The 22212-nt window shown below is 37.8% G+C and overlaps 1 protein-coding gene across 2 annotated transcripts; it reads left to right on the forward strand.

Moving 5' to 3' along the window:
• The first annotated feature begins 627 nt into the window (after positions 1 to 627).
• LOC127657952 (zinc finger protein 687a-like) lies at positions 628 to 22175 on the forward strand. Of its 2 annotated transcripts, XM_052146982.1 has the most exons (13): positions 628 to 683; positions 1383 to 3618; positions 3992 to 4079; positions 4246 to 4330; positions 5006 to 5190; positions 5293 to 5484; positions 7494 to 7656; positions 7731 to 7964; positions 8414 to 8526; positions 15138 to 15240; positions 15331 to 15784; positions 20711 to 20799; positions 21135 to 22175. In XM_052146982.1, the coding sequence occupies exons 2-12, from the start codon at positions 1398 to 1400 to the stop codon at positions 20758 to 20760; spliced, it is 3888 nt and encodes a 1295-aa protein (XP_052002942.1). In that variant the 5' UTR covers positions 628 to 683; positions 1383 to 1397; the 3' UTR covers positions 20761 to 20799; positions 21135 to 22175. The 2 variants fall into 2 exon arrangements, with proteins under 2 accessions (XP_052002942.1, XP_052002941.1); XM_052146981.1 differs by lacking the exons at positions 20711 to 20799; positions 21135 to 22175 and having other exon boundaries at positions 15331 to 17531.
• Positions 22176 to 22212: the final 37 nt, after the last annotated feature.

Consider the following 22212-nt stretch of genomic DNA (forward strand, 5'->3'; position numbering starts at 1 on the left):
CAGTGAGTGATTAAGCGTGATTTTGCCATTCGTGTGCTCAGTTAGAATATTAACCTAAAGGCATATGTAACATTTCAGAAAAGACAAGAAGCTCAAGGAAGCCAAAAGGTCTTATGGGAGTGAAGAACATTTTAGAAGCAGAAAGAGACGTAAATAAGATGTATAGTACAGGGCAATTGTGGATATTAGAACTATGCAATGTTTGTACTCTGTTAATTATCGACCAAGGCAGTCGACAAAACAGATTAACGTGCTTCATTGTCAACACACAATGAAACATATTTTTAGTTTGAATAAATCACACAATTTTGCCTATAATTAAAGTTCAATCTTCAGCCTTGGGGTGGTGTGTGGTTATCATGAACATTAAGTCGTCGAGATCTCACTCCTGTCTGTCACATTCAACAGGTACGGATGCATATATACAAAAAACAAACCTTTAAAATAGCTGCGTCATAAATTATCGACTACAACGTTCCGTTTGCGAATGTCAAATTGTTTGATGAAGCAGATAGAAAGAAAAATAAGACATCAACGGCAGTCTTTCAGTCCTGACAGTATCGACAATGAATGTTGTATACTATTTGCATGGTAGCTGGTAAAACTCGTTTTTCATGTGAGGTGACGCAAATGTTGTGCGCCGTCCTGGGACGCTCCAGGAGTAGACGAAAATATTTGTCCAGGTAAATAAAAGTTTTACACTTGAGCATGTAGACCAACAATAAACACATATATCGCCTTAATGTCTTTATAAATATATGCGAACTAAAGTTATGAAATTATGAACGCCTTCTTCGTTTTATTATCAACGGTATACGTTGCAGTTTGGCGTATAAGGCCAGTCTAGCTTGCTTTGCTAGACACTTTAGCAAAACAACAGTAAATGGCAGATTGCTGTTGTTTCATAATGGCAACCTGCAAGTTTAATTCAGAATGCAGTTTCTTGTCTTTCCTGAACTGTGAAAATGGGTGTCTGTCATGCCAAAAGGCATATAATGTACTTTTAATCCAGCTAGCCTATTAAAATGTTACCCTTTAAATTCCTGATTGTAGATTAAGATAAATCGAGTGAACTACTTAACATATTAAACACCAGAGGGACAAAGGATAGTAAAAAGTCTTATTGGTAAGGTCTGCTGTAATATTTAAGTAACTAAGGCTAAACTTGCTAGCCTACTTCCTGTTGCAATAACCCCTGATTTTATATACCCTCTTAAGATATTACATGTCTTTAGTGGAATGTGGATTCATAATACGAGACGGATATTACAAGAGATTGACATGATTATTCTCTCGTTATTGTTTCACATGTTGATATTTTTAACACAAAGCAGTTTGAAAAACTGGATAAATCTATTCTAATGTGATATCATCTATAACAGGTATTTGTCATCCACATGGGAATGGGGGACATGAAGACCCCAGATTTCGATGACCTGCTGGCAGCGTTTGACATTCCAGACATTGATGCCAAAGAAGCAATTCAGTCTGACACTGTGGAGACTGATGGTAATCATAATGAGCCCAGGGGTGGTGGTGTTGTTGGAAAGGAAAGAAGTGGTAGTCCAAGACCCACTGGGAACCCTGAGACTATTCCTTTAGCTCACCATAATGATCCATCTGTGGTCAGTGTGATCGTAAAGAACAGTGTACGGTCAGATGCATATATGGAAGCAAATGACGATGATGACAATATGGATGGGAATATAGCTGAAAACTTTGCTGCGACTAAAAGAGGTGTTGATAGATCACAGGTATCTCCTCAGCAGGGTCCCAGTGAAGATGTCCTGGTGCTTACTGATCCATTTATCTTTACTGGACTCAAGACTGTCTCAGGTGGGGTTACAGAACCCTCTCCCCTGCCCTTTCTAACCCGGACACAGCCGAACAGGCAACTCTGGTCTGTCTCAGCCTCTGGACTTACAAGTGAGTGTAGTGATGACAACCAGGATGGCACTTCCTCTAAACACTCTGCTAGCACTTTTTCTCCTCAGTCTTTACCCCCTTCCACTCCTCCCAACTCATCCTCATATTTAATTGATCCAAACTGTTCTCCCTCAAAACTTGATGGTGAAGAAGCACAACAATTAAATGGCATTTCAAGGGTGAGTGTTTGTCGGCGGTTCTCTGAAGATGAAGAATCTGAACCAGATCTTGGAAGCCCCCCACTCGTAATACAGGAGAGCCCCGATTCTCAGCTCTGCACAGCTCCCAAGGTCCCACGCAGGCACCAGCCCCCTTCAAGTGTGTTTCAGCCCCCCTCTCCATCCTCCCCATCCTTACCAGTTAGTAACACTCAAATTGAGGAGTCAGCACCCTCTGTCCACCATCCAGTACTTCTACAAAACACAGTCAATCTAAACACAGTCACATCTATGACCTCCAAAAATGAACTTCCTGTTGAAGAAAAAAACTTGGAGCATATTTTTGAGGAAAGAGATTCTCCAGAAAGTCCAGAGCCAGAAATCTCTGCCTGCACTCATATGAGCTCAGTTTCAGAGGTTCTCAAGAAGAGCCCGCCTCAACCTCAGACATGTACGTTTCTGCCCTTAAATCAGCAAGAAATAAATGAGCCTGGATTGAAGAGAGGAGACACTGCACTAGAAGATCAAGTCATAGACATGCGTCTAGGTGTGAAAGAGCAGGAGAAGAGCGGAGTTCACGTAAAAACGGAGAATGACGGAGTTGAGAAAACAGAAGTGAAAATAACAAGTAAATCCACTGAGTCTAGTTTGGCTGATTCTGTCTCTGAAGGCATTACAAACTCCTCCACAACTTCTTCAAAGCCTCTCAAAGTCAGAATCAAAACCATCCAAACCTCGACTGGGAACATCACGCGTACTGTATCTAGAGTGGCTCCCAAACGAACAGCAGCTGGGGCCTCCAAGGGTCCTGATGTCTCCAAAGTTCAAACAGGGGCCCGTAAGTCAATCCAACAAATCCAAAGATCTGGTGCTGTTCCTCAATGTCTCCCTCAGGTGACAATGTTGCCTGTGTCCACCCTCCAAGATGCCAGCACAGCTATGTTATTTGCGGCCAGCAGGGCACAGAATAAAATGACTACCACTCTGTCTGCCAAGGCAGTCAAAATCACAAGAACATCAACCCTCCCTGCTGTCTCCACCTCATCCATGACAGGAATTAACATTTGCTCTTTAGGACAGAAGAAAATGAATGGGAACCCAGGGACAGCCAAACCAGCATCCATTGTGAACAGTCCAGGAGCTGTGATCTCACGCAGCCAGTCTAGCCTCGTTGAGGCCTTCAATAAAATTCTAAACAGTAAGAATCCGTTGCCCAGTTATCAGCCGGACCTCTCCACCTTCCCTCCTCCAGAATGGGATCTTCAATTGCCCTCCACTGGATACCGTTGCCTGGAGTGTGGGGATGCTTTTGCCCTGGAGCTCAGCCTGGCAAGGCATTATGATCGGCGCTCTATGAGGATTGAAGTGACCTGTAATCACTGTTCCAAACGAGTGGCCTTCTTTAATAAGTGCAGCCTGCTGCTCCATGCACGAGAGCACAAGGAGAAGGGGCTGGTTATGCAGTGCTCTCACCTTGTCATGAGTCCTGTCAGTGTGGAGCAGATGATTGGCCAGCAGGATACAGTACCTATAGGTGTGTGTGTTGGTGTCTCTATCTATTACTCCTAAATTTCTCCTTGTTGATTTGCCTTTTTTGTAAACTGAAAATATAAGGTTTCCAGACATGAACAAAAAAGGTTTATGAGTGCATGGTCAATAAATAAAGCATTGTTAAAATGTTTATAAAATTATACACTGCATATATTGATGAATTGCTGTGCAGATATACTCACAACACATCCCTTGACATCCCTTTATAGTCATTCTGCTTAACACAATTGTGCTTTTTATGATGACAACATTTTCATTTTTGGTTGAACTATCCCTTTTTTGAGTATCGATTCAGACTTATTATGAGTATATGTGTTTAGTCTGTTAACCTCTATAGTACTCTGTCTCTGTTACAGGTAAACTCTGTCCACCTGCTCCAGGATCCTCTGTTCTGCTTGGCGTTAAAGAAAGTAGCGTCCAACTTTCACAATCTGCTGACATCTGGTAATCACAAACTGTCAAATAAAGTGAATTGAACTCACAATCAGTTCTTCTACAGGGATTTTCATTAAATTCTGTTGAAGAAAAATGCAGTCGTTCTAATGAAATGAATGGAGACTGTGAGTTTTTGTGAGATTAAGACGCTGATTGGTATGTTAAATGTTCTCAGCTGTCCAGAGTGTTGGAGTCCATTCAAAGGGAAGGTGGAAATAGCAGCACACTTCCAAGAGCTTGAGGCTGGTGGCACTGAAACGGTAAGTTTGTGTGGGTCTATATATAGGTATGTGTCAGTTAGAGAGAATGTGTATTTTTTTATTTTTTTTCAAATGTTAACGTGTAATCCGGGGGTGTCCAGCCAGTTGATCACAAAGACCTGCTTTTGAATTTCTTTTAAACATTTCAGTGTATTAATTAGAACAAGTCAAATTCTAGAGTGTTTAATACTGGCCATCTTTTATTTAATGACTCTTGGAAATGAATTTGATATGTAAGAAGTCTGTTTCTATAACAGCAAGGCAATATCAACCAGCACTACTATACTACGCACAAAACATTAGAGAGGGATCATCCAGTTAGAAATAGCTTTGTAAAAGAAAGGTGGGGTGCAACAAATGCTAACAAAGCATGTAAATGTTTAAGTTAAGGAAAGGGGCATTAGTAATTACAGTAAACATTTCAGATTTTCTTCAACTTGGAAACATGTCTGATACTCAAAATATTTGGTTATCATATGTGGACATGGTATAGAGGTAATGGAATATTCTGTTTATTTATCAAGTGGGCATTTAAGGTAGAATGTTCCTTAAAAATCTTAGCAATTTTATTTAGTTAGTATAATGGCAGATCTGAATATGTGAGATTGTGAAGATCTGTGGGATAAGTAGTTATACCAGTGTCCTTGGTGTTAAAAATGTCTCTCTCTCTTTTAGTGTTGTATGCAGTGTTCTCCTCCAATGCCTTTGTTGAACTTGTGCAGTGCTGCAGCTCACCGCAGATTACATCAGCAGCTCTCTCCACTGGTCTGCCCTGAGTGTGGAGTCCTTTGTCAGCTTCATAACCTCAACACACACCTGAATCAAATCTGCCTGCACTACTCGCGTCGTCTTGGATATAGGTATGCACACATATCTGCACAGAATACTTGGAAAAATACATATTTATTCAATTGGTTTGGTGAAGTTGCTATTTTCTCTTTTATTTCTCTCATTAATTGCAGATGTGGCTGTTGTCATTTGGTGTTTGGAGGAGTGAATAGTCTAAATGCTGTAAAGTCTCACATGCAGACAGCTCACTGTGAGGTGTTCCATAAATGCCCCTCCTGCCCCATGGCTTTCAAATCTTCCTCTGGTGCTGAAGCCCACTGTATCACGCAGCATCCTGAACTCCCTGAGACGTCTAGGCAATCCAAGTAAGTGTGTAAATATCGCTAACCAAAATAAATGACAAACCATATCAAAGCACAATAAAAAATTTCAAAATGTGCAACATTTTCCTCTTTCCATGCGATCTTAAATTAAATGACCCGTCAAACATCTAAATCTCTGTCACTTTCTAAACCATTTACAGGGTTCACACACTCCACTTTCATTAAATAATGTGTCTTTTAATGTCCTTTCTCTTCTTTACAGTCATAAAAAAACATTCATTTTAATCACACATGGCATGGATGCAGATTTTTACAGATTTCTCTATTGTTAATGCGTGCCCAACCAAAACACTGAGACATTCGTTGAACTGCTGCCAATCTGCAAGAGACAATACGATTTTAGTGCTTGTTATACAAATAAATAAATACTTGTAAATTAGACACATTTTTTCTCAAAACTGCCATAAACTCTGTGTACAAAAACATAGACCTTCAGTCATTCTTGTTGCACATAACTTTGCACGACGTGATGCTCCCGAAGAAGACTGAGAATGTGTTATACAGTACCTCCCCTCCCTCTCGTCATTGTTGCCCCACCTCTGAGGGCCATCCTTTAGCCAGGCTCATAAAGGGCTCATAATAATTAATAAGCTTCGTTTGGGCAGCGGGGTGGAACAAGGCACACCTGATTGTGTGTTTAGCCCACTGATATATATATATTTAGCCTCTTCACCACTGCCAATAAAACAGAGTGTGCCTCATCTTGGAAGCCAGATTCTATTCTCCTTGTGCACACACTGGCATCCTCACAGATCCAGGAGCAGAGCAGGGAGAGTTCCGGCAGAATTAAATGTATGCCGGACCTGCAACACTGGATCCCCCGCACAAATTAGATGCAATGCGGGGGAATTGAAGCATGTGTCATGGCCAACAGGCAGGGATGCCGGGCTGATTCTCCCTCACATACAGTGTGGTCCAAGGAAGACAGACCACCAAGGAAGCCGCCTCCTCACGTGACACGGACTAATGAGGGGAGCACATGAGGATGCAGCTCTCCAAACGAGAGACAGCCTGTATTTCAGTGAGCAGCGTTGGAGAGATAAATGGGAGATGAATCCCGGAGGGGGAGAGAGACGAACCTGGTTGGGTGCTACTGCTGAAAAGTAAACCGTGTGTGAATAAACTTACGTTAGACTGTTTAGCCAGCTCCCGCTTCCTCCTCCCTATACACACAAGAGTGTGTGCTACAGTGGTTAAACTGTTTTATGGACAAATTATTATTATTTTTTTTTATGGAGATACAAAAGCAATATTAACATAATATTATCGTAATGGGGGAAGTAGGCAACATCAATAAACTGTTTGCATCCATGTTGGTCAAATGGATGCAAACAGTTTTGAAAAATTACACAGAAAGCCGAACGCAGCATGCATCCATCCGTGTAACCGCTGCATAAACGTTCTTTATTTCAAAATGTGCTTTATTTCCCTTTAATCTTGCACACTGCACTCCGTGTCTGTTATGAGAAGGTTCATGACATTTCTTTGGTAGATCAATGCACCAATGCATTTTCCAACCCCTAGTGTGGGGCCCTATGAAGTCCATTTTATTCTTTTCTAAATTATCTTTTATTGTTTCCCCGAATTCCTTGTTTTTCATTTGAATTTATCTGGATTCTTATAGTTTAATCCTATTTTATTATTGAACATTTTTTTACAGAAACAAGTCTGTCATTCATGCTATTGAAGGGATGTGCTTGTCCATATTTTGCTGAGAAATGCCTCGGATAGCTGTCTGGTGTACATGATGCTAAACTTTTATACATTCAATGGGTCATTTTATTTATGATCACATGGACAGGAAACAATGTAGAATATTTTTAAATATTCAATTTTGCTTCTATATGGTTCATCATTTATTTTAGCTTTTAATATTTTGAATATACTGTATTATCCTATCCCTGCTTTTGAGTGTAAGTGAATTCACTTTATTTTTTTAACGTTTGCTTAACTTTTTCAAAGTGTTATTAACCATTCTTTTTTCGTGACAGGGAGATCTATAAATGTGTGATGTGTCGGACTGTTTTTACCCAGAAAGCATTGCTTAGTGTCCACATAGACACTCATTTAGTCAAGCAGAAGATGCATGTCTTCAAGTGTCCTGACTGTAACAAGCTCTTCACACAGAGACATTCCCTCATTGAGCATTTCAAGGTTAGGTGTTTGTTCATTTCGGTCAAAGATTGGTTCTATTTTGAATGTTTTCCCTTACCATAATGTGTCTCTAGGACTCTCACAGGGACTCCAGTGTTAAGCAGAATGACATATCGGCACATAAGAATTTGGTTAAGATGGAGAGCTCTGATGGCGAAGAGTGGAGGAGGGATGAAGATGAGGACAGACTAAGAGGAGAGGAGAATTCTGCTGCACCAGATATCCAGAGCTGGAGCTGCTCAGAGTGTCAGACGTGCTATACAGAGAAAGAAAGCTACATTAACCACATGTCCGAGCAACATGACAAGGTCAGGACATCTTCATGACTAGTATTTTGTTTGATGATGCATGTAATTTTTAATACATAAGATAATTACATGTTAAAATGCATGCTATCTTAATATGAAGGTTGTTTGATTACCCCCAATTAGTGTAAACATTGTGGCATGATCAAAACAGCCCTGTTTTTTTTAGCATCCTGACCAGCCTAACATAGCAACACTGGCTCAACCATTGGTATTTTTGGGGCTGGACAATCTGTTTTTTTGACCAGTGGTACACGGAGGAGTGTTATTTTGGCAATTTTGTGAATTTACACTCTTCATTTTTAAAGCTTTGTTGCAGTAGCAGTTGAGTTATGTGATGTTTACTGCAGAAAACCTAACCTAAAGGCAACATAGTCTCAGCTTTATTAAACTCTACAATGGTTGTATCCTTGATGTCTAAATTTATATTTTGTTCTGGTTTTTGGCTGAAGGAACTGAAGAAGTTTCCCTGCACACTTTGTGAAGGCTCCTTCTCTTCATCCTCAAGTTTAAGACGTCACATTCGTGTCAAACACAAAGGCATAAAAAGAGCTTTTTATTGCCAGTAAGTATGACACAATAGTCTTAACTTTAAAGTGAACCCATAGTCTTTGTACATGTACTTAATTTTTTTTAAAATTTGATTTATGCCATTGCATTAGACAAAAAATTGTTTAGCCATTTGGATTTTATTATAAAGATAGATAGCACAAGCACATTTTTCAGTCAAAGAATTTTACAAAAAAAATATGTTTGATGGGTTTTAAATGGTACAGTAAATTAGGGCTGCACGATTAATCGGAAAAACTAATAGCGATTGCGATTATGACGGTAATAATTATGCAATCGTGAAAACTGGCGATTATTCAATTTAAGTCTACTGTTGCGTTAATGGTTTCTATTTAGAATGTGTTTTTGCAGCGGCAGGTGTGCGTTGAGCAATGAAACAACAATGGCCAATCAGAGATGCAGTGAGTCTACAGTCCAATCAGTCACGACAATCAATCCTTATGCGCAAGTTTTAAAGTTGTAGAACAAAGGTGAGCAATTTTGAATTCATTTCAATTTGTTGCATGTCGCGCCGTTTTATTTACCATAGGTAAAAACTAAAACGATCCCTACCGTTATAATCGATGTACAGACAGGGTTGAAATAACTGATTTATTGTGCTGTTTAATCAGTTATATTTATTATGCGAGCATATGTGAGTGGAAGTGAGTGAGTCAAACAGTGAGTGACAGCTTCAGTCATTATAATGGGAGTTTGAATATTTTTACATTGCTCTATTTTGTGTACAATTTATTAAAAAAGAATAACAGTTGTATTCATGTATTATACAGCTATAAAGTGGCTTGTTTTGATGTCAGCTTGTTTTGGACATAGAAAAAGTCTTGAACGTCATATTTCACAGACCGTCTGCTCAGAAAAATACCTATTTGACCTGCAACTGCTGTTGGTAGATTTACATTTTAATGAATCACACAAACTCTCAAACTGGCTGATTTTACCTTTCAAAGTGCAACCGCTGTGACAGATTTGAAGCCAAATATGATCTAACTATGATCTCATGTGAACAAGATCACAATACGGGATTTGAAATGCATTAAGTAATGTCAGTCTAAATTGTCTGTTCAATTTGACTATTGAATACGTCAAATATTATTATTTACTGTATGTGGGACGATAATTTACGCAGTAAAGACACATATTGCACATATTTCTATGCCACATTTTTCAGTCTTTGGAAGTGTTAAATTTGCGAAGATGTGAATACATCAACATGATGCATGACACACAGGCATATTGAATGAAATTTAAAACTGGTTTTGTCAATAGTTCAAAAAGAGATATATACTTTAAACAGACTTCTCTCTCTCTCTCTCTCTCTCTATCAGGGCAGTCGATTTAATGTGTTTCATATTTTAAAAATAACTTGTAAAAAAAAAATGTACGCAATTAATTGCAATGCCCTGGACCCTAATAAGGAAGAATCATGAGAAATACAAGCTTGCAGTACTACCTGTTTACTCCAGAGGGCAGTAATTGTAATTTAAGCTGCATGAGCAATGCACAGTTCATACAGTGAAGTTAACGTGTTACGTTCTTGAGTTCAAAACACTTGATGGAGCGCAAATTCTAAGGGATCTCAAGATGTGTTCTAAGTATTAAACTATATTTAACTTGACACAGTGACCTAAAAATTTTATGTTTATGAAGCAACGTACCCGAGAAGCCACACAAGCATGTCTGACTCAGGTGTAAATTGACGGGTTCTTAAACAAGCCCTCATAATAAATCTCCAACTGATTGACAAATTCACTTGTGAAATGGATTGCTGTGAACTGTATGCCAATGATTGACTTATGATTAATAATATGGTAGTAAACAATACATTGAATTCTAAAGCCGCTTTTTGTATTGTCTTATCAATGATGAACTCTTCTGCCACAAGAATGTAATGCATTTTAATTATCTATATATCTATCTATATATAATTATAATTTTTAAAGATAACTAAGTATAATTATTTCATCATTATATATTGAATTATTGTTATATGAGGGGCTTTCTCAGCAAATATTTGTATATGCGATTAAATGTGATTAATCACGATTAATTAATCAGGACACCATGTAATTAATTTGATTAAAAATTTTAATCAATTGACAGCCCTGAAATATATATATATATATAAATAACCTTTAGTAACATTATTACAGTATGTAATGCTTAAAAGAAACTGCAGCGCAGCCCATAACCACTTACTGTTCTTAAGAACCCGGAAGCTCTGAAGTAATTTCATCAAAACATCATTATAAATAATCGTGATTACAATATCAAGTGCAATAATCAACAATTATGATTTTTGTCATAACCGTGCAGCCCTACAGTAAATGGACTTAAGATACAGGGCTCAACATTAACGCTTGTCCATGACAAGTGGATTTTTAAAGGGGCAAGTGAAAGAGAATTTTACTTGCCAGACCAGACAAGTAGCCTGATTAAAATGTCAATAAAGGAAAAGAAATAACCCGCTATGTTTGTAGTATAGCATAGGCCTGTGTCACTTATTACACCATTTATATTCTTATTCTGCTGTTGAAAATAATCAAGAGTGCTTAAATTTATAATTCCAGGCGATCAGGTAGCTGTGCGCTGTTTGACTGACAGGTGGCTTGCGTTTGTGCAGCACGCTTTACATGCACTTGTGCTCCGAGAATGTTCCTGCCTAAACAATCAAATAAATTTCAAAATTCCTCAAATGCCTGTTTTATGAGGTGTTCATGTAAACACAGAGAGTTGTGTCTAAAATTAACATAAACATTTTGGTAAAAGCTGATTTGGACTAAATGTACAACTTGTAAAGTTAAATGTTACTACCTAATAGGCCTGCTGCTATCTAGTGTATCCTTGATATTAATCAAACAACAATAACAAGGAAATGACAAAACCACTCACTGCTCCTGGCTGGATAATATTATTCATACAGGGAAGACCAGTTGTCATTTTATTTCAAGTTCATTCTGAATGTTTAATTGAATACTTGATACGGTTACTTTTTTAGAAAGCTGTTAAAATACAACATTTTCTTAATTTGCATTTTATTTTTCTAGTATTTATTTTTATTTGTTTTTGCTGTTCATTGCTTTTCTTTTGTTAGTTTATTAGTGACTGTTTACTACTCTTGAATAATAACTTAAATAGTGTTAGTGGCTATTATTTGATGTGGTATTGAAGCTGTTATCAAAAATCATAACATTATTCTCTAAATAATGGTATTGTGATACATGTATATATTGTGTATGGTAGATCTTGCTGCAATAACATGATGGAAAAGTAGATCCTATTCCATAGAAGTGTGAGCACCCCTGCTGTAAATGATGGTGATGGATGCTTTTCTTTATTTGACTACCGTACACACATCCATCTTCTATAGATGCTTGTCCTATGCAGGGTTGTGGTAGTCTTGGGCCAAAGGCAGAAAAAGAACACCCGTTGGAAACCCATGTGAACACAGGGAGAACAAACTCCACACAGAAAGGCCCAGTTGAGCTGGGATTTAAACCTTGACATTCTTGCTGTGATGAGATATAGTGCTACCCACTGAGCCACCGTGCCGCCCTACCATGCATACATGTAACTCCCCTTCCAATGCAGTTTACATTTCTGTCCCATATAATCTAGTTGATTGCATAGGTATAATACTATTAGGTTGGCCATGTCATACCTTTAGAAAACATACAACAGAAACTCTGACATGTTACTTAAGCATGTAACCAATACATGTCCTTTATTCTCCCCAGACAAGTAGCTTTTTTACTCAGAAAAGTGAATTTACTTGTCTAGAAGACAAGCACATCACAATGCTTAATGTTGAGACCTGAGATAAAGTATTTGGACATTGTCAAATGTAAGACATACTGGAAGATGTACGTCATTTTTACGCAAGATGTACTTGTGGTCCCTCTACTAGGATACTTCTATCAACTTGAGGGGAATTGACTTACCTGTAATATAGTTGTTAAAAATTACCTTGACAAATTTAATAATAAAAATAAATAGATATATATTATATATATATATATATACCGTATACACTCTCCGGCCACTTTATTAGGTACATTTATACATCTACTTATTCATGCGATTTATCTAATCAGCCAATCATGTGGAAGCAGTATAGTGTATACAATCATGTAGATATGGGTCAGGAGCTTCAGTTAATGTTCACATCAACCATCAGAATGGGGAAAAATTTGATCTTAGTGATTTAGACTGTGGTATGATTGCTGGTGTCACATAGGCTGGTTTGAGTATTTCTGTAACTGGGTCATTCCTGGGATTCTGTAATATTTCAACTTGGAATATTTTTTCTAACTACATTTGATAAATTGTCTGAATACTCCAAAACATTAAGCATATATTAAACCTACAACAAATCATATTTTCCTGCATCAAATCCCTTTTTATTTGCTATTATTAGATATTTGCTATCTGCTATTTATTTTTGATTCTGATTGACACCTTTTTTCTCAACCCTGTCACGGACATAATGGAAGTGGTTTGAAAATGATTCTACACAATATTTGTAAATAAGCATCTATCTGCTGCTTATGTGTCCCTCATACAAATATACAATTTATGACAGTTGTCTTATTTTTATGTGATATTGCTACAAAAAGTCAAATTGTGTGTCTGAGGCCTCATTGTTTTTTGTAAAAAAATAAATTATATATATATATATATTACAACTGTTTTTAGCCAGCCCTTAACATGTCAGGCTGTGCTCAGCAAACAATATATTGATTTTTAATTGTGTTCCCATTTTAATGATCAAATATTATCACTCTTGTCTCAACACAGTCACAGCTCTCCAACCACTAGGGGACTTGCACCCACATTTTTTTAACACCATGTTTCATTCAAGTAATTTTATAGAATTCGTAATATATAATACATTGACTATTCCATATTTTTGTTTCAATATTCATAAATTCACTGAATAACTCAACCCTGTCACAGGTTTACAGTGAAGAAATTATAACAGGGTTGACTGTGACAGAGTTCTGGATTTTTGCTCAAAATGGCCACTGTATTTCGTGTGATGTAGAACAGAAGCATGCATGATATTAATAAAAACTATATATATATATTTATGGATTAAAATATAATTGAAAAGTACTGATTTAATATCTTAATTATCATATGATAGGTTGGAGTTGTTGAGCTTGACCATATATCTTACTATAATACACTTCAAAATATGAATACAGATTATGATATTTCTGCACCATGCTGTTGAAGACAGCTGAATGATTTCACTTCTGATTAATAATGCCCCATATGGGCGGAACAAAATCTTTTGGGCTGAGAATGGTTGGTTTGACAGTGTTGCGTTCAGACTGAAGGACAATCCATTATAGCCTGGTTTTTATAAACAAATTAAAATCATGATTTTTTTGTGTAAAATATATTTCTCAGCAAAGAACACAAATATTTACATTAATGACAAAAATTATTGACTGTGTGCACTTTAAAAAAAAAATCTAGGTACAAATTCAGTGAAGTTCCTCAAGGAGATGACACACTGCTTGATTTATGATAGAAATTAGATTTCTTTTATGATAAAGATTATTTTAATTCATTATAATGGACATATCTACATCTTGTAAAAAGCTTTAAACATTTAATTTTTGTGAATCACCAATTCATAAGATCTGGGGGATTGAGAGTTTACCGAATCCCAGGAATGACCTCCCAATTGCTGATATACTGGGATTTTCACACACAACAGTCTCTAGAGAGCAAAGAGAATGGTGCGGGGAAAACAACATCCAGTGAGCGGCAGTTCTCTGGGTGAAAAAGGCTTGTTATTGATTGAGGTCAGAGGAGATGGTCTGACAGGAAGGTGACAATAACCCAAATAACCACACATGTTTTATGCAGAAAAGCATTTCTGAACACACAACACGTCCAACATGGATGCGGAGAGGCTACAGCAGCATAAGACCCCTCTCGGTACCACTATACTGTCAGCTGCAGTCGGCACCAAAAGCGGACAGTTGGAAAAACATTGCCTGGCCTGACAAATCTCCCACTGCAGCCACAGCTTTCTGTTTTGGCTGACAGAAGTGGAACCTAACATGTTCTGCCTTTGTAGCCCATCCGCCTCAAGGTTCAATGCGTTGTGCATTCTGAGATGCTATTCTGCTCACTACAATTGTACAGAATGGTTATCAGAGTTACCGTAGCCTTTCCGTTAGCTTGAACCAGTCTGGCCATTCTCCGTTCATTATTCCTCTTCCACAAGGCGATCCACAGAACTGCCGATCACTGGATGTTTTACTCAAATACTTTGAGAAATACTCAAACCATCACAGTATATATATTTATTTGTATGTTCTGAGAAAACATCTAACATACTTTTATTTGCAGATGTCACTTGGTTTTATAGTTTATGTATGCAATGAAATTCATAAATTTTTAAGGGTTACTGTTAAAATACTTATTGGGGTTACTGTACCTGTAAACCTTTTCTATTCCTTAGTGTCTCAACTGACATTTCTTTTTAATGAGCACCATTTTATTATCCTTTTATCTTGGCATAAAGCTTTTAGCTCATTAGAATTAATTTATTGTCGTCTTTGTATGTGTGATTGTGGCTCTTTTGTTAAGATTTTGTACAGGTGGGAAGAAGAGTTTCAGTAGTAAACTCATTCTTGAGAAACACATTCAGGCTCAACATGGATGTGAAAGAGGAGCAGCCACACAAGGTCAGGTAAGAACTGCTGAATATGCTGTATGTCTCAAATTGACATATGATGTCCAAGGCCATGATGTCTTTAGTGTCTCTCTCTCTGGCTCTCAGGCAGTTCCTCATTTTGCTGATACAGCTGGCACCTCTTCTGGGCAGGATGGTGTATCTAGCATTTTGGGCGGTGCTTTAATGAAAGCAGAGAGTCGATTGGCTGAGAGCAGCCTGACTAGCCGTGGCAGAAGAGCTGCAGCTGAGGGATTCCACTGCATGCCATGTGGTTTTGCCACAGAAGACAGGGAGGAGTTTCTACAGCATATTACATGTCACCGCAGTGATGGGGGCAGTGCATTTCAGTGTCAGCAGTGCGGGGCATGTTTCGCATCCAACTCCTCTCTTAGCCGGCATCTCTTTATCAGCCATCGCGTGCGTGATGTTCCCTCTGAGCAGACAGTGGTGTCCCCTGGCACTGGTTACACATCTGGGAATGTGAACTCTTACCCTGCTGTTGTAGCAGGGTCCCCGGGGTCACCTTCAAGTATTGGGGGGTCACAGGAGGATGGGGAAGGCAAGCACACTTGTAAGGTGTGTGGACGTCACTTTAACAAACCTGCTGATCTTAATACACACTTTAGAACTCATGGCATGGCCTTCATCACAACATACAAATCAGACAAACCAGCATAGCGAAGAATACGGAGCGAGAGGAAAGAATGAACCTCATGAAACCTGTCAAGAACATGTCCATATATTTTCTTTTAATTTTGGGGTGAAATATGCTAAGAAATTATATACATTTATATAGTTCTCTATGCTTAGTTAAGTAAAAGAATCGCAGGATTTTTTCTGCAATACAGTAAAAAATTTACCGTAGTACAATAATGAGAATCACCATCGCGAATAACGTGAATTACAATAAAACAACAACAAACAAACAAAAAAAAAAAAACTTCAAATGTCCAGATACAGGAGAAAATGAAAATTTGTTTTTGAGTTGCAATTATTACCCATCATTAAACACTTGTTTACCAGCCCTGCAATATTCCTGTGCCTACTGATTCTGAATAATTGTACAGTCAATTTTCTGTAAAAACAAAATGCAGCTTATAAATGAAATACTGTAATTATTAAGTTTAGCACAGCCAAAATGCTCCTGAATCAGGTGACTCCTTCTTGCTTGAATCATTATTTTTGTTTGTTAGATGTTTCATTTCTACAGAGATAATAAAATCAGGACTGGCTAAATAGTAACCTAGAGCTTCATATGAAAAGTGCCTTCTTCATATAGTAAAAATGTAACTTAAAGATTGTTTCCGCACTCTGTGTTTGAGATTTTGTGGTGTGTGTGTGTGTGTGTGTGTGTGTACAGTATGTGTGATGTATGAAAAAGCATTGAGCGAGAGATCATTAGACGATGAAAAATAGTTCAACTTTTACGTCTGTGATGAAATTGTTTTTAATTGTGCCTTATACATATTATCTCCTGGTTTTTCTATTGAAGATGATTAACAGAACTTTATTTTACTGTAACATCTTGCCTGAATTCCCAGTTTATTTGTTTGCGGTCTCAAATGTATTTTTTGAGATAAATAAAGAAAAACTGTTTTTACTAAACCATTAGTCTGTCCCCTTAAGTGACAAATCCATAAATCTCTTAACCTGGGAAACTACTTAATGATAATTATATACTGTATGTTAAAAAATATATTTTTGAAATGTCTGTTAATCTAATTTGTTTCAATAACCTTCAAAAAAGTAAATCCCCACAAAATTGATATTTTTATGGTTTAAATGAATATTTCACATTGTCACTTTAAGGTAAAGTACACAATTGTTAAAAGTACATCTGATGCAAGATAGTCACCTGAGGCTAACTGGAAATGAAACGTCTAACAAAAGAATGACTTTCAAATTTCACATCAGCTACAGTTTAAACCAAAATGTTCACAAGGTTTGGACCTAAAATTAAAATAGGATTCCACATCTGACATTTGAATGCATGTACTGTGAAAAAAGTGCAGTGTTGTCTGTCCAAATGTGATTGCATGATTTAACCCCATGGGCTTCCAAATAACCATACTTGCATGTCATATTCCACCCCTGCTCTATGGTACACATACCTACTCTCTTCCTGCAGCCTTGCACTGTGTTAGCCGTTTTGGGTCAAAAGGTTTGCGTCGAAGTGCCGAGAGATCAAGCCAAGAGCCGAATTCCCTTGAAGGAGAAACCATGGGCTTAAAGGGCAAACTGTCCATTAGATCTGACAGATATGACTTTAACCAACTCTGCACAACAGATGGATGAGATGAATGAAAGAATGGTGGGGGGGATTGTGAGAGGTTATTTGGTTGATAACAAAAATAAATGTATTGTGTAACAATTGTGGTGAAAAACTAACATACTGTATCTCTGACTGGTCACAGTCAAAAGTTGTGTACTTTTGAGGTTGGCTTTGCTGCAGCAGTGTCATTGAGAAACAAAAGAGGCCCAAGTGCCCTAATGTCATCCTCTGACCAATAAGAGGGTTCCCTTGATCAAATACAAGGCAAATGCTGTATCATTAACAGCAGTACAAAATGATTCCAGCATAGGCATTTACTTCTGCAATTCTCAAGGTTGGAAAAAGTTTGTTTAATGTAGGTAAAGTTAGTTTTGCATAAATTAGATCAATTCTGAAAAGAATCTCAATTCTGTCACTTATACCAGAAGTGAAGAATGAGCGTCTTTTTTTCAAAGAAAGTTGTTTCAAATGTGCTCATTTCTGACAGGTGAAGTTTGCCATTTCTGCACCACTAAGAGTTCAAAAACACTTCTGATCAAATTATTTTTTAACAGGTTTCCTGAACACTTCCCCATTTTCTATTTGTAGAATAAACGCTCCCACCTAAACTCATGCCAATGGTGAGTTAATGTTGCAACAAAAGGAGGAGATAAGCAGTGATTTGGGAACTGAGGTCAGGAGAGGTGATGTGTGCGATTGTGTAATTACCATAGAGGGTTGTGTGTGATTTTGCATATTGGGTTACCCATAGGTGTTGGTAAGCAGTCTGAACAGATGCTCTCTGTACTGTTGTGGGATATGTTGACAGGAAGCCAGAGCCTGCTGGATGGAGTGTAGATCCGCAGAGTTCAGTGACGACATCCAGGCAGGGCTTAACTCACACACCAGTGGACCCAGTGTTAAGACATCTGTTGCAGACAGATCAGATGTATTCACCCTCTGCAGAAATTCAGAATAAGGATCAGGGCATTGATAATGGTGCTGAAGTAGTTCCCAGCTGGAACTTCTATATTAAACACCAATCTATATATAAGATATATATAATAACCTATAATTCTTCACTTTTAGTGTCGTGCTTATAATCTATTTCTCAGGACAATAGAAACTAAAAAGGTTGACCTGGTAGACCACTTTGAACCAACCAACCAAAAAAAAAAAAAAAAAACTTGACAGCCGTAAAGGATCTTGCATTGCTGACTGGATTTTTTGCATTGTGTAAGCATGCATATCAGCATCTGTGAATCTGTATCAAGGTTTCAAATTAAATCACTGGGCATACTTCCCTACAATATAGTATGCCAAAAACAGTATTCCAATGGAATAGTATGTCCAAATCATCAGTATTCATGAAGCAGTAAGTGAGAAATATCCGGGTGACCCATTATTTCCAGTGAGATCCTGAAGTGTGGATTGACTGGACACTTTTCGATCCCATAATCCCTTGGGAGCTCAGAAGTTACATTCAAAACGCTTGATTTAAAAGATCGGCAGAGAACCGCTAGTCAGATGGCGCTTTTCAACTGTAAGTGATATGTACAGTATATACCAAGAAAGATGTTCCTTGTGCTTAAACGGTGCTTGTTTAACAAAACCAAAGTAGATTACTTACGCGGTTGTTGTTATTACGTCATACATTTGGGTCACGAGATAATGCCCATGTGCCTGGAAAAAGTATTTCCGAAATCTATGCAAACTACTTTCATGCATACTAAATGTTTTACCGGCCGAGATTTTGATTTGATTTGATTTGAGAAGTGCGTCAGTTGTACAGTATGTACAGTGCGCGTTTCGGACGCAGGGTGTTACATAGGCACTTACAATGACAAGGTATATTCTAAGATACTTCTTTAAAGGGCTCATGACATGCCTTTTTTATTATTTTAATATGTTCCATGAGGTTCACTTATAACATTAGTAAAGTTTTTTGCAAAACAAAAAAAGAAAAAGCTGTCATTAGTAAAACTGTCATTTATCACCCTCATTCTGACCCTCTGTCAGAAACACTTGGTTTTGGAGCTTTTTCTCCTTTAAGACTTGACAGAAAATGCCCTCTGTTATGATTGCCTCTCTCTTGACTGACCTGCTCTCTTCTCTTGCCATCTCACTGCTCACCGCTGCTGGGCGGTGCTATGAAAGTGATAAGATAAATTAGACGTTGACTGCATCCGAAACCAGGAAAATGCATCTCCAGAGGCTGTGTATGGAGCTAGGTAGGGATCAAAGCATGTCCGATGCCAATGTTCATGTCACATACTTTCTACTAAGATACCATCATCTGATCGATTTTTGAAGGCAGCATAGATGTATCCTTCGCTGCCTATGAAATCCCACAATCCTGTGCACGCAGATTCACGGTGGTTGAGTTGAAGAAAATAAAAGTGACAGAAGAGGCAGTTGACAGCTCAACGCTGACTGTTGAGTCATTGACTGATAGGGCAGTGGGGCAAAAAGACAGCTACCTTTGGTTTCGGACACAACCATTTTGTTGTGGAGGTGGTCGGATGTAAATGTCTACCACAGTGTGACATCACGATGTGGAGGAAGTAGAGAAAGAGGAGTTTAGGCAGCTTGGTTCCAACAAATGCTCTTTTTGCAGTGAGGAGGAAGTTTTGAGTTCTGAAATGTACAGTATATCTTTATAGTACAATTACCTCTTAAATGTTAAAAGATCAAGAAACATTGTATTCCTCAAGTCATGTCCTCTATAATAAGTATTTGTGTGTGAGTATGCTCAGTTACTAGGCAGTTTAGAGCTCTTCTTGTAAGTGTGTATCGTTCTGGAGAACTGTTAGATAGTATAGTTTCACTTGGTTCATCTTCTCCATGAAAGCAAAACATACTGCATCTGACAGGTTTTGAATCTTCTCCACTCTGAATGTGTCATGAAAGGGTAATTGTAGTATGAGAGAAGAGACCAAAAATAAAATGTCACCTGTCTTAGCATATCATAGATGTTTAACTAAACCTTAAACTTTATTATGTGAAACAAGTTTAAAATATTACAATCCAAATTAAATATAATTAAAACTCAATATCTTCAAAATCTGACCATTAGCACTGTTCTGGTCTCACGGTAGATGGATGAGCAGCACAGCAGGGATGTCCTGGAGCTAAGAGTTCCTGATGTCATTGAAATATCCCAGTCTCTGATCATCCAGACTTGCAAAGAGGTTTTGAAATACAACAAGACAACAACAAACTCTGTTTTTGTAGGTTTTCAATGGATTAGTTGGAGTGCTGAAGCAGAATATGTCAATGTGTGATGGTTTACCTGATCCCTGGAGAGCCAATCAGAGGATTTGGTAAGTGTCTGTGCCATTTCCAAGGCATTGCTTCGATACAATCTTTCAAACATTTCACAGGTGAATCCCTATATAGCCTGGCCCAGCTTCCTGTTGACAAGAGTGAGATCACAAATTATTTTATTATAGGATATTATCAAAGTGTCAATTATTTTATTATGTTTATCACAGCAAGTTCCAAATCATATAAAGACTCACCGTAATTCATTAAGGCTGATATTACTACCTACAAGCAGACTATAGAGAAAAAAAAAAGCAAATTGGAGAAAAATGGTAGTAATGGTGATGGAAATTAATTTTTGTATTTGTTGTCTTGTGTGTGTACTTGAGTCCAGCCACATCCCTCCAGCTGGTTAACAGATCTGAGGTCCGCCTTATCCAGCATGGAGAGAGACAGAGAAGTCAGGAGAGAATTTAACACTCCCTTTACTAGCTCAGATGCATTTACATCATGAGAGCACCAGAGAACAAAAGAATGTGCAAAATCAAGATCAAGAGAACAGAAACTCCATAGATACAAAAAAAATAGTAAGAGTCTCTTTACCTTTTTAAAGAAAAGTTCACCAAAAATGAAAATCAAGTCATTATTTCTCACCCTCATGTCATTCCAAACCTGTTTTACTTTCTTTCTTCCATGGAACACAAAAGGTTAATGTTTTTTTTTTCTCTCTCCATAAAATTACATTGAATGAGGTCTGGACCTGTTGTGCTCCACAATAAAAAAAAACAAAGGCACCATAAAAGTGTCATTACACATGGTCCATATGACTAGTGCATTATATTCCAAGAATTCTGAAGCCATAAAATGTGAGGAACAGTTGTGAACTCAAGCAACAGCAGTCACCTCGCATGGAAAATAAAATAAAAGCCTAGTGTATTATTTTAATACAAATAAAGGAGTCAGTATTTGTAATCATTTTGAAAGTTTTTAATGAATAAACATAATATTACTATGACAAACATTACATGATATAAACATGATGTACTGTTATAAAAACACAGAGTTGTTCAGTTTTTGCTGAACTGGAGTTGTCAGAATAAACACCATGGTAATGACATACTACCAGACTACTCTTATTTCTGCCAAAGACTGACATAGCAGAAGTATTAAGAAAGAATAGTATGTGAAGTATGCAATTGTGAATGCAGCCCAAAGAAACACGTGTAAACATTGTCATGTTGTGAGTCTGGCCAATCGTGAATGAGCTGTGTTGTCAGAGCTGGTGCAGCTCCTCAGGAGAAACTGCAGAGGCAACCGTACAACGAGTCACTCGCAACAGTTCTCGAGTCAGCAGTACAACGAGTCACTCGCAACAGTTCTCGAGTCAGCAGTACAACGAGTCACTCGCAACAGTTCTCGAGTCAGCAGTACAACGAGTCACTCGCAACAGTTCTCGAGTCAGCAGTACAACG

The sequence above is a fragment of the Xyrauchen texanus genome, chromosome 17 (genome assembly GCF_025860055.1).
Source record: "Xyrauchen texanus isolate HMW12.3.18 chromosome 17, RBS_HiC_50CHRs, whole genome shotgun sequence".
Lineage (NCBI taxonomy): Eukaryota > Metazoa > Chordata > Actinopteri > Cypriniformes > Catostomidae > Xyrauchen > Xyrauchen texanus.

What these genes read in the sequence shown, in the direction of transcription:
- LOC127657952 (XM_052146981.1), top strand. Translation starts at nt 1,398, where the DNA reads ATGGGAATGGGGGACATGAAGACCCCAGATTTCGATGACCTGCTGGCA. An exon ending in AGGCTGGTGGCACTGAAACG is followed by an intron (nt 4,331 to 5,005) that starts GTAAGTTTGTGT and finishes TCTCTCTTTTAG; the next exon opens with TGTTGTATGCAGTGTTCTCC. An exon ending in TGTCCGAGCAACATGACAAG is followed by an intron (nt 7,965 to 8,413) that starts GTCAGGACATCT and finishes TTTTGGCTGAAG; the next exon opens with GAACTGAAGAAGTTTCCCTG.